The 12945-nt window shown below is 37.9% G+C and overlaps 1 protein-coding gene across 3 annotated transcripts in view; it reads left to right on the top strand.

The window, feature by feature from the left end:
* ttc28 (tetratricopeptide repeat domain 28) overlaps positions 1 to 12945 on the top strand; it is a 253039-nt gene that overhangs the window by 161124 nt on the left and 78970 nt on the right. For all 3 annotated transcript variants that reach the window (XM_014012082.1, XM_014012083.1, XM_014012084.1), the window contains one exon: positions 8455 to 8727. In XM_014012082.1, coding sequence (XP_013867536.1) covers positions 8455 to 8727 — 273 coding nt within the window. The remainder of the gene's footprint in view (positions 1 to 8454; positions 8728 to 12945) is intronic.

Genomic DNA, 12945 nt, shown 5'->3' on the forward strand with positions numbered 1-12945 from the left:
CGCGTGTGCGAGTGGTATGGATTTTTTGCGAAATTTACTGATTTTTGGGGCTCTTTATACAGGTAAACGTCCAAAGAGGTTGGCATGTCTGCTCCAGGTTTACATCTCTTTACTGTCTGATTGGCTATACGTCACATTCAACAGGCTGCAAACTTGTTTGTCCTAGGGGAACACCAGACACGCTGGTATATTGAATCAGGCCTCCTACAACTTTTACCAAATCATGTCAAAACTGTACTAATGAATGCATGTGGTCAGGCTCTATGACTGAAAAAGCTGTCATATGTGCATCGTGATATGTAGGTTTTAGTAAAACAGAATGTGAATTCGGCAAACTGTCTGAATGTTGGTGCACAGGTGCCATGGAAGAAAATATGGCTTGAAAATTAAATTAAAAAAAAGATTTGAAAGCCTGCTTTAGCCACCATGAGTCTTCAAGCCCTTCTCTGGGACCAAAACAAGAAAAGAGTTTGGGTGTGAGCCCAGACCGGCGCATTGTAGACCAGAATGGGTCTTCTCAATAGGAGATGGCCAACATTTAGTCAGAGCCACTTAATCTCCTAATTGTTTACCCTATTTCCCAGAGTGCCAGGCAACCACCAGAGGACCTGATCCAAGGTGTGCTGAGGAGAGGTAGCTAGGTCAAAGGATTAAGAACAATGATCCACTCAGAGGGGCTCTTGGCACACAGGGGGCGATAATCAATGTTGCGCCAGCAAGGAGGATAATCAGTGTTACACAGACAAAGAGCGATGATTAGTGAAAAGCAGAACTGTTTTTCGTCTTTTTTAATTACACACTCATTTCTAAATTCAATTTGTTGGTCAACTTTTTCTACCTCTAACTGGAGTTAACCAGCATCATAACAAATGTTCGACTTGCAGAAGTGATTTTACTTTGAATTACAATGAGGCTTTGTTAATTCAATTAGATCTACTTATGTATTACAGTACATACTAAACATAATAGCATTGCCATTACACAATGTATAACTTCTTATTAATTACACTTTGAGTCTCAATTAACACTCTAAAAGCTCCAGTTTTCATCTGAATTAATATTAACTTTATGTAACCGACATGTTGCCAAGGACAAGCTGATTACATCTAGTTGTGATTGCAGGGCTTACTAATTTCATTCATTTTAAAACAAACATCAACGCTGTTTTCTGTCCTGTCAAAACACTGTTGGGCTGTTTTATTTCTCCAGTTGAAGAAGTCCAGCTAAATACACTCATAGCAAAATAGAAAGATAAAGAAAGAAAAACAGAGAAAGAAAATTGTAGACGCTCTGAAGAATAAAAAGGCTTATCTTATCAGACCCAATGAGTGGAACAATTTTCCAAAAATAATAAACTTTTTTTTAAATTATATTCTTCTTTTATTTGATTCTCTATACGTAGATGTTTGGTGCCGTGTTCATTTGAACTTTTGCCAAATAGATGTAACAAAAGGCCAAACAGGTTCAATCTCATTCTCACCTCACTACACTTATTGCACTTCTGTCTCTTCACAAATGGAACTCCCACACATCTTGACAACAGTTTTTATTTTTGATTGTTAGTTTTGTTCATCTGTATTATTGAAAAAAAAAAAAAGACTTGTTTTTTTTTTTCAACCAGTGTTGGTGTATGTATACAGGAACATGGAAATATTTTAGTATGAATCAATATTTTACTTTTGTTGTTCATTTAGTTGCTTTGATTTCTGTAAAAGATATAATGTGCTGTTCAAAAATGGCATGTCTGAATAAAAGCAAGAATCCACTTGGATTTCTTTAGAAAAACTTTATTCTCATCGGACTCTAATCAGTTTCACACAGCAGTCAGACCTCAGCTTAAGGCCTGGAGCTCATATCAAGAAAACCCAAACAAAGCAAACTCCAGGCTGGATCTAACCAGAAACTCTGCAAGACACTGAATTGACCTTATAAAGTATTTCTCTTCCTGGTTACACCCCTGGAGGTGTTACCTTTTACGTCAGACGTAGAACGTAACTCACCTCTGTTTATACAGACAAAAAGAACACATGATAACACACCAACTCTCATTCTCTGCTTTAAACTTAAAGGCTGCAATGATCAGAAAATATAAAATACAAAACTGGATCTAACATTCAGTTAATCATTTACAAAATTTCCTTCAGATACATTAGCTGTTGATTATGTAATTATTTTACATTGCTAACTACTAAAAATAGTCTCACTTTAAAATAATTTAAAATGATTCATATAGGAACAGCTTTTAACTTGATGACTCACAGAGACAACCTACTGTTTGAGGCAAAATTTGTCTGACCCAGTTCTGGCTCACACAGTGCACTAGCAATGCAATGTCATTTTTTTGGTGGCCCAGATAAAGTTTGCCACAGGTGATCCATGCATGAGCCACCACCACATAAACAAAACCACAACTGGGCCAGTTGTGGCATGCAGTTTTAAAAACAATGTCATCATTGGTAGACCTGGCCCACATCCAGTTGACAAACCACTTGGCCCACACCTACAGTATCTGCTCTGTGGAGAAGGAATGTATTAAATAATTAACAGAAATTTTGATTTATTTGTTTCCTATATTTTACTGTTTATCTTTTAATGACACTTTATTTTTTGTGTTTATGAAAGTACATTTAAATTTAGTATTTTGTGAAGGTCTTCTGATTGGCAGGTTAAGTCTATCATGTAATGTTCATAAGTTTATTGTTAGTTTTATAATTATCATCTTCAGTACATGTACTGACCACAAAGTTTTAATGTTAGGGCTCAGTTTAAACAAAATGCGGTATAGTATTTCATTGCAAGTCAATAAACATAAAATAAATAGGAATGCAAAATTTAAATGTTATATTTTGCTTTTGAGCCTAAAATCAATCAGAGAAAAACAAATAGCAAATTTTACTGTTTTTGTGCTTGAGCTAGCTTTGAATTTTTAATGGTAATAGATCTGAAATTCTATATAAAAAAGTTTTTTGACCTTTATAAATTATTTCCTATTTGTAACATTTGTAAGATTGTTTATTGTATTACAATAAATATATTGTAATGTATTGTAAAAACAATACAATATATTTATTAAAGTAACAGTTTATTGTAATGATTGTGCTCTTTTGAAAGCAACATTTTATTTAACTTGTCACCAACATTGCCAGATAATAAAAATGCTATGATAGCTGGATTTATGCTTTTTAAAACCTTCTGATCACCCTGTGAGACTCTGAGCTGTTTGATTGATTGAGTTTCAGGACGAGGCCAGCTGTTTGGCTGTCAGGAGGAAATACAAATTCTTATGGCAGTTCTAATAGGGCCCAACAAAATATGAGCTTGGCAGCTCCGTTTCACAACAGGTCGAGTCAGACAGCTGCGCTGCCCAGTAGGTTGCTCATACTGCCAAACTGGAGAGCTCAGCAGATCCAATCAGGTGGCTACGATGCCCGGTGGGTCGCATGATACGACCAGCTAGACAGGCTGTAACTTTTTTAGGCACGTTTTTGAAATGTTTGGCCTACATCCTAAAATAGTTCATAGTGCCTTGCAAAAGTTTCTTTCTTTGAAACAAGTAAAAAAAAAAAAAAATCTGAATCCCTCCTGAAAAAACTAAACACAAAATAAAACATTAAATCTCTCTTTGTTTTGAGAATTGTTTTTATTTAATATTTTTAAAATTTAACCATTGACAAAGCTAATTGAACTGGAGTGCAGCAATATGACTCTAAGCAATCAGACCTTTTAGTCAGAGGATAACAAATGAATAACAATTTTTATTTTTTGCAATAATGTCCCTCTTTAAGACCTGCCCTTGTCACATGACCTCTCTTTTCATCATGAAAAGCCTAATTACCATTAAACCTGATGGAAAAATAAATCTTTGGATATACAGCAGCAAGGTAAGAGTTGTGTAAATCAACAAAGAGGCAAGACCTGAAAAATATCTGAATTGTGTATTTACTGTGTTTTTAAACAAGTGTAAAGTCACATTTGTTTACATGAATGGAGCAGGACTTACACACGTGCTGTTAAACATGTGCAGCTGTTCACTTTCTGGCTTCATCTTCCAAGTTCCAGTCCTAGATCTACTTATAAATTGTCTTGGGTCTAAACATGAGTGTATGAGGGACCCTGTGACAGTCGGGTGATTCACAGGGTCTGTGAGAGGCACTCTCACACTTTGACTGCTGGGAAACTTAACAGAAAAAGTACGAAACTAAAGGAAAGAAATGAAATGAAATGAAAGGTTCTATGTAGTTTCAATAGTAAGGTGTAACAGTGATTTAAGTAAAAATGAACGTAACATTGTTACTTGTTGATTTAGGATTTTTTAATATAAAAAAATCAATCCAACTTGGATTTTCAACTCTAACTCATCTTCTGACTCAAAGAGAAAGCTGAAAAGGCTTTTTATAAAATCAATAAAGGGAGACAGTTAAGAGCAAAATAACTTTCTGTTGATGTGTCTGTGCATACCAATGAGATGGAGCTTTTAAATCTTGCGTTCCATCCACCTCAAGCCTCACTAAAAGCTGACTTTAGCATTTGTTTGCAGTTTAGGCATGTGCATGTGTGGATTCAATACACTCCAGTGTTGTCGTAACTACCTGTTTATCAATGCAACAGCTATGACACATTTTTTAAGAAAAAAAAAGCTTTTTCTCAGAGTTTGATTTATGACTCAGCTCTCAGTGTCACTCTGAAGGCAATTACAAGGTGTGAATGGATATAATATGCATGCACTGTCTATATAAGCACAGCATTCCGCCAAGAGCTGGAACTGAGGCGACGCTCTTGAAAGAGCATCATCAGTTATGCTTTTGTGTGCTTGTATGGCGAATGGCGATGCATTTCTTATTGTGTGTGTGTGTGTGGTGTGTGTGAAGATGAAAAAGCATTTTAGTGGATTTTCTAAGAACAACTGAGATTTTCAGATACAGTGGTGCCTAAATGTTTGTCTATAACCGGGGTCTGCAACCAGCAGCTCTGGAGCCCTATAGTCCCTCTGCATCAGCCCATTAAAGCTTTTATCAAAACTACTATGAGACTGATGTGTTTTTTTGTGCACCATCAACAGAAAAGGCTAATTTTGTCAGTTTTTACCTTCAGTGTGTTTACAAAAATGTAATCAAAATACAAAAAGTGAAACATTTTAAGTAGTTTGAGCTACTAGTTTGTCAGCCACTTCAATAATCCAACTTCCAGTCTTATTATGTGACCTTTCTTGCAAATCCGTCATGAGGTTTGTCTTTAAAAACCTGTAAGACAAGTTGCTAAGAAGAAGAATGTTGAGTTGATTAGATAACAATAAAAGTGAATAAATAAATAAAAAATCTTGTCTGCATACTTTAGTGTTTCAGTTTTTATTAAATTTAGTATAAAAGATCTTGTCTTGTTTACATGAATATGGTATTTTCTTCTTTCCTAAAGTGTGAAAATTATTAAAAATGTTAAAATTTACTATGCATTTTTAGTTTTATAATGTCATCCCAACTGGCCAGAAAATATCCCTTTCAACAAACTTAAAGTGGCCCATGGGCCACCAGTTGAAAATCACAGTTGTAGCTACTCTGGACACATTTTATTAGTGAGCCATGGGGTGGAAATGGCACATTTGACTGTAAAGATTTCAGAATACTGGCCTATATGAATTCAAAACAGTTCAAGGAAGCTTGAACTTACAGTAACATACAAACTATATACAAGGCCACACATTTTGCACAGATTATATAATATCACCTACTGCTCAAAGAAAAAGGACAATCAAGTTTTTGCCAGTGTCTGTGTGTTTGTTTGCCTTTTGCAGTGGTGGGCAGCACTAATCTAAAAATTAGTTCCACTAGCCATAAAAAACTAACTCAAATATTTATGTCCCCTAATTCTAAAGCACTAATGCACTGAAAGTTTTAGCAAAAGCTAATTCTAAAGCACTAAAATAACTCAAGTCAACCCATGAACATTCTTCAACAGACAACATGAGTCACATGTGGCCTTGTTGCTCTGTAATGCTGCGTTCACACCGAACGCGATTTCAGCATCAGGAGCCTGTACATACAAAGTCTATGGTGGACGCGCTTCAAGCAACATTGGGAAGTGCTGCGGCGCCTCAAGCGCGATTAGAGCAGCGCGATTTGAACGATCTGAGCGTTCGACGCGCTGAGGCGCAAATCGCTGAAGTTAGAAAATCTGAACTTTTGCAGCTCGACGCGCAGCATCAACCAATCAGAGAGACTCCACTGTGTGACGTAGCGACATATTTCCCGACTGGACAGTTTACTGAATGATGTCCACTAACCTGAAACAGATGGAGAGGAGCTCTTTAGCTGAAATCGAGTGCCTGCAGTCGGTGTCCTGACAGGAGATATCTGCACCAATGTGTGGCAGCAGCTCATCAGACTGGACTCGGGACAAAAATAGTCCTGAAAGTGAGCTGTGAGCCTCTACTCTGAATTATCTGGTGAATTAATTATGAATTAATTATCTGATGAACGTGACATGCTCTTGCTCTCTGTAAATAAAGCAAAGCCACTTCCTCGTCCGACATTAAACAGAGCCCGACAGAGGAGGGAGGGGCGGGGAGGCAGTTGCCGTGCAGCGCTTCAAGAGCTGTCCTGCGTCTGGCCTTAAAGTGCACAAGCGACCAACTTTAGCGTTGGCTGCGATTTTGAAGCTGAAATCACGTTCGGTGTGAACGCAGCATAAGACTTATCACTGACATTCCGCAGCCATATTTGGGTTCATGTATTGTCAATATATTGTCACCTGGTGGATAAGTGACACACATATGAACAAAATGTGCGACAGCTTTCACCCTCAGCTGTTAACGTTGATCAATAACATTAAATAGACCTGTTAGCGCTTCTATATTTAGCCTATAAATTTACCAAGTGCTAATCCACTAATACATTTTAAAATTAGCAAAAGCACTAAAGCACTAATCAGGAAATTAGTTTCCCTATTAGTGTTTTAGTACTTTAGGGGAACTGTGCCCTCCACTGGTCTTTTGTGTGAACAAAATGTCTCATGAATCACTTGACAGATTTAATGAAACTCTCAGAAAGCAATGATTGAATATACCTCTGATTGATTTTGGAGTCAATCCAAAGTAAGATGGCTGCCACAGCTACGCCAGTTTAGCAAACATACCTATACCTCAGTCAGTATCAAGATATTGTGCTAAATTTTATTGTGGTAGTAACTAAAACTAATTCAGAACACTTACTTCATGCACTCCACGTGCTCTTCATATTCAACACATTTGCTGAAATAATTGACATGAACTGTTAGTGTCAGCTCTGTCCATCTGTTAGTAAAATATCTCATTATCAGAAACCTATCATTGGATGCCCATCTGAAACTGAAAAAGCTTTGAAGTCAACCTGTGTCAAAATGTCTGCCGCTAATTGACATTAGAAAACACAAAAAAGTGTATAACTCAGTCAGTTTTACAGCTGTTGAGTTAAAACTTGGTTTGGTAGTAGGTGAGAGTGTTTACAACACATACTCTGAGTGCTAACAGGTTTCACAATCTTGCATTAGATTGTGCATAACATTACAAAAGCTGACAAAAACAGCTCCAGCCTTCTCATCATAAGATGATCTCAGTTCAACACATGGACATAAAAAATGGTGGACGATATGCATTTATTCATAGATGCCTTTTTGGCTCTACAAGGCGCCGAGTGTTTGACTACCCTCTCACTGTACGATTCATCAACTTGAATATAAACACAGAAAAACAACTAAAGCTTGAGCAGACGCACGTGCACACGCACACACTTGGTTATGCTAGGATGCTCAATGTTAGTGTCTGCCAAAGGTCTTTAGAATCTGGAGGGGCTGTAGATCCCCCCAATCCCACGTGGCTCACCATTGATTTATGTCATTGTGTGTTTTCAGCCTCTTCAGAGGTCACCTTGCGTGTCTACCCTGCGCAGCATTCTCTCTGCTACATCTGCTTTCGTGCACGGGCTGCATTTGCTTCACCGTCACTCTTTAATCTCCATCTTAAAACCCTGGTGCTGCTTTCTCACACAGCCATAACACCCGAAAAGAAAAAAGGCAGAAATGTGGCAGAATCTCGTTTTATGGTTTGTTAAAACAGTTGCCTACAATAGTCTAAAACCTTTTTTTTTTTGTGGAAATTGCCTGAGGTGATCGAAGTTCTAGTGGAAGAATAGAAAAATGGCTCCTGCCGTATATTGAGTTATTGCTAAATTGTCAGTGAATGCTGTCATTTAGTCAGGCTACAGGCTATGCCTACTGAGGCAGAGAAAAAGCAATCATAACAGGAAGCAAGCAGAATCTGCATTCACGCGGCAGTCACCTATTTATTGAAGTTTGCATGCAAGTAACGCACTTCACCACCATCTGTGTCGTTTGTTGTTGTCTGTCAGCCTGTCTGTACAAAAATGACGTTCTCATGTATGCACTGTGTTTCTGACATGCCTTGCTCATGTCTCCCTCGCACAGATTCCCTGGAGCCCACCTATCAGCAGCTGCAAAAGATGAAATTGGACAAAAGTCCGTTTGTGGTGGTGTCTGTGATTGGCCAGGAGCTGCTGACAGCGGGACACCACACAGCCTCTGTTGTGGTGCTCGAAGCTGCTTTGAAGATTGGGACTTGCAGTCTGAAGCTCCGCGGCTCTGTCTTCTCGGCCCTCAGCAGCGCTCACTGGTCCCTGGGCAACACAGAGAAGAGCACAGGCTACATGCAGCAAGACTTAGAGGTGGCCAAGACCTTAGGTAAGCCAGGGGAGGGGGAACTAATGTTCAGAGTGTGTCGTGTTGTTGACTTCTCTGAAATTGTTAGATCACACAAACTCAAAGGTGACTTCTGACTAGCGCACCAAAGAGGCCCCACACCACAAAGAAGAAAAAAATTTTTTTTAACTTAATTTAAAATTAAAATTCAATGCAACAAAGTAAACACATTTAAAAGGGGAAAGATATTAGTACCTCTCCAGCCCCTGAGCTGTAGGCTTTGAGTAACTGTGCCCCCCTGAGAAATTTTGTTAATTATCCCTGTATTAATGTCTCAAAAGAAGATGCTTTAAAGCCAGCATTGACCATAAACTACATCTCCTATAATGGATGTCAATTTTGCATGAGAATTCCCTTTTGGTAAGTGGGAGAGTTCAGAACTAAAGATGGCAGCTTCTCACCACAACTCATTAGTGAGTAAAACTCTCTCAATTTTACTTTTAGTAGTATTTGTGTATTATTTATTTCACATTTAATCAGTAGTAACAGGTTGTACTTTTCAGTGTTTTTAATGTTAAAATGCTGTTTCAGTGCAGGAAAAACCACGCAGAGCACAGTTCCTGTTTGTTAGCGGTGCTCAGCTGTAGCAATGAGACAAGGACCGTGACTTTTCATGTTTAGTTGAAGTTAAACATGAAGCATCAAAGTAAATTACACTTGGCCCTTTGAGGGCCACCATAATGCTCGTGTGGCCCTCAGTGAAAATGCGTTTGACACTCCTGAGTTAGATGGATGAAAAAGTAAAGTTTCATACCAAACTAGTTTCTTTTAGGTATTTTAATAAAAAGTCTTATCAATTTCTCACAAACTCTACTATTTTCTTTAACAGAAAAGTTATTTATCTTTTATTTATCATATAAATAATAAAAGCCTAGTGTCTTCACATCAAAAGCTCACCTATTACTGAGATTCAAATATTTTTACTTTTAACAGGGTAAACTTTATTTTTTTTTTCTTGATCTTCCTCAGAATAGAGGACAACAGCGCTACAGAAATGTTTTGTCATTCTTCAAACATGTCTTTGTTCTCGACTTGCTTCTTGCTGAAAAGCTTGTGTTGTTCTTTTTTTTTTTTTTGAAAACATCTCAAAGCTGGTTTTTTTGGCTGGATTTTTTTTCTAAGTCAAGCAACAAACTTTGCAATGTCATGGCTTTTACTTTTTTCTCTTCTTCTTTTGAAATTCTTGTAAGATTTTCAGTGTGTGTGTTGGATTGCTATGCTGGGGATTTTTACCTACTGCCAAGCCACAAAGACTGGCAGTGCCTTTTCTGATTGGATTCTGTTTTTTTCATCAGCTCTGATGGCACCCAACACCTTTTGGACTAACGTCCGTGTTTATTGTTAATTTCCCCCTCCATGCTTCACTGTCACAGTTATTTGATCTTTGCAGAGTTCTTGGCAAGACCCCTTCCTAACATGCTGGACTTAAAGTGTGGAGAAGAAATTTATCTTGATTTCATTCAACTAAGATGCAGGCTTTCAATATTCATCAAGCTTTTAAATGTATTTTTTTCCCCTGTGAAACTTAATCAATTCGTGCCAACAAGTGAGAAAGTTCTTGTTTTTTTTTCTGGGATGTTGTCGATAAAAATTGATGCACGACTGTTTTTTTTTCCATTGTCTGAGCTGTGACTGGTAACCTTTGCCAAGTCTAATACACCTTCATGTCTGTTTTTCAGACCAAGATTACAAAAGTAGCAGATTGAATCATTTTAGGAGGACAACCACTTTAGCTCCGATTAGTAGCTACGTAATCTGTTGGTTCAGTACTTCCTGATACTGCTGCAGCTACTGTGCTTATCTGATTTCTACTTAACTTTCTGTATCCTTTCTATCTTTCCAAATGACTGCAATGTTCAGCAATCATCCGTTTTACAACTTTAATGTCAGTAAGATTTGCCATATTACATAGAGAAAAATAAGGGAGCCTACTGCAGCCGAGCCGTGGTCCTAGGGGCCACAAGTGATGCACCAGTAAACCATTACATAATTCATGATTCATAATAATAATGGGAGTGCTTCATTGTCAGTGGACATAAAATTCAACCAAAAGGAAACCTTTTCAATTATAGGCTCCATATTCTAATGAAACATAATATTAACAGCTAAACTTAGTCTATGAAACTAACCATTTGAAAAGAATGGAGTGAGCCCAAGTTTTAGCTCAAATATATCAGTGTTTACAGTCATTGGACCTCATGCAAGAACATGTTCGTATTCTTATCCTAAATTTCTCTTACTTTTRTTYATACAAAGGGTTCGTTCGAACATGTCACGTCAGATTCAACAAACTCTTCTATCTTCAGGAAAAGTGTGTAAATGAGCTGCTTAAATTTCACCTGTTCGTATCCAGTTGCTCGTGCACGCGAGAGGAGATTAGCATAATTACCACCCCAAAAACACCATATAAGGCTATGTTTCCTGCCTCAGATACAAGGAAGTGTCCATTCATGAAAATGACAGCGAAAACTAAAAAGAAGAACTTTACGAGTTCAGAGATTGAAGTCCGTCTGTCAGAGATCCAGAAAAGAAAATCTGTCATTTTTAGCAGGTCAGCTGTGAAATAAAAGGAGCTGGTAAAAGTATAAACAACTGTGTTAAATCATTTTCATTTATTCAGAAGCCACGCCGTCGCGCACCCACTCCCCCACCCCAACGCAGTCTCAAGTGGTCTCAGTTGCGGTTCTGAAATAAGCGTTTTAAAATGTTTTCAAAATAAGTCTGGCACTTTGGAGAAAATCCAGGAGTCGCTGGAGGGATTACGTATCCCTTCTGGCCTGGGAACGTCTCGGAGTCCCCCAGGACGAGCTGGAAGGTGTCGCTGGGGAGAGGGAAGTCTGGGTCTCTCTGCTGCTGCCCCCCGTGACCCAATCCCGGATAAGCGGCAGAAAACGGACGGACGGACAATTTATATTATTAGTCTAAATTATTACATTTAAAATTATAACTCTAATTCAAGCAGAATAGCCTATTGTCAAGATAATCATAGAGTGTGATTTATTTTCAACTCAAAATATCTTCAAACTAACGAAATATAAAGTTGTTAGTGATGAAAACCCGTCTGGATAACAGCAGACTGACTGTTCGTAAAATATACGACAGGTCTGGACCACTCGTGAATTTTGTTCGTATCTGAAAAAAATCTTAGAATACGAAAACATTGGTGAATGCCACAAATTCTCCTAAATCACTCGTACGCACAACTTAAGAACAAATCTGTGCGTACGAACGGTTCTTGCATGAGGCCCAATGTTCACAGTCATTGTTTACAGCCACTGTTTATAGTATAAACAGCCATGTGGAGCTGCCGAAATGTTTGCTGGTACAAAGCACCTTCTTTTTGAACAAAGCACCTCCCTGAAGCTCATTCTCCATTTGAACTCCTCCCTTGGGCTCAGACTGCAACCGAGCTCCCCCCCAACACAGGACCCCTCCACCGAAGCATTTTTTGAAAATGTGCTGAAATGGGAGCACGTGTGAAAGACGACATAAAAACTTTTAGCTTTGTTACCACTATTATTTTTGCACTTTAAGAAACAATGCTTAAAGAAATGTATAGTGAAGGAAAGTTGTTCAAATCCACTTTCACTTGCAATTCCTTTCTAGTTTAAACATCTTTGAGACTTGAGACAGTTTTGTTTACAGTTCGGGTTTAAACTGTCCACTTTACAAGTTTTCCCTCAAAATCTGTTATCTAAGGTGAAAAGAAAATAAATACATTTTGCAACACGGGCTATTTTTATTATTGAAGAATAGATGGATTCTAATTGATCGAATCATGATTAATTGATTCAGAACCTTATGAATTAAAATCAAATTGATTCAGAGAACTGGCCATGATACCCAGCCTTATAAACTAACCCCACTGTAGGCATTTTATGGTACAGTAGGAACACCTCATTTTGACAGAAAACCAGCTCCCAGTTCAAAATTATGGGAGGTTTTTCATCATACATTTAAAGTTGGTTTACTAATAAACAATGAGAAGCTAACACACATAAACTCTATCTTACTGATTCAGAAATTCATAAAATATACTAAAAGCTGAGAGTCATATCAGCCTCATGAGTTGTTTGAGATACAAATTATCAAGTGTTTGATTGCCCTGACAGGAACATTGGGCCTCATGCAAGAACATGTTCATATTCTTATCCTAAATTTCTCTTACTTTTGTTCATACGAAGGGTTCGTACGAACATG

This window comes from Austrofundulus limnaeus, unplaced genomic scaffold (genome assembly GCF_001266775.1).
Source record: "Austrofundulus limnaeus strain Quisiro unplaced genomic scaffold, Austrofundulus_limnaeus-1.0 Scaffold88, whole genome shotgun sequence".
NCBI classification, from domain to species: domain Eukaryota; kingdom Metazoa; phylum Chordata; class Actinopteri; order Cyprinodontiformes; family Rivulidae; genus Austrofundulus; species Austrofundulus limnaeus.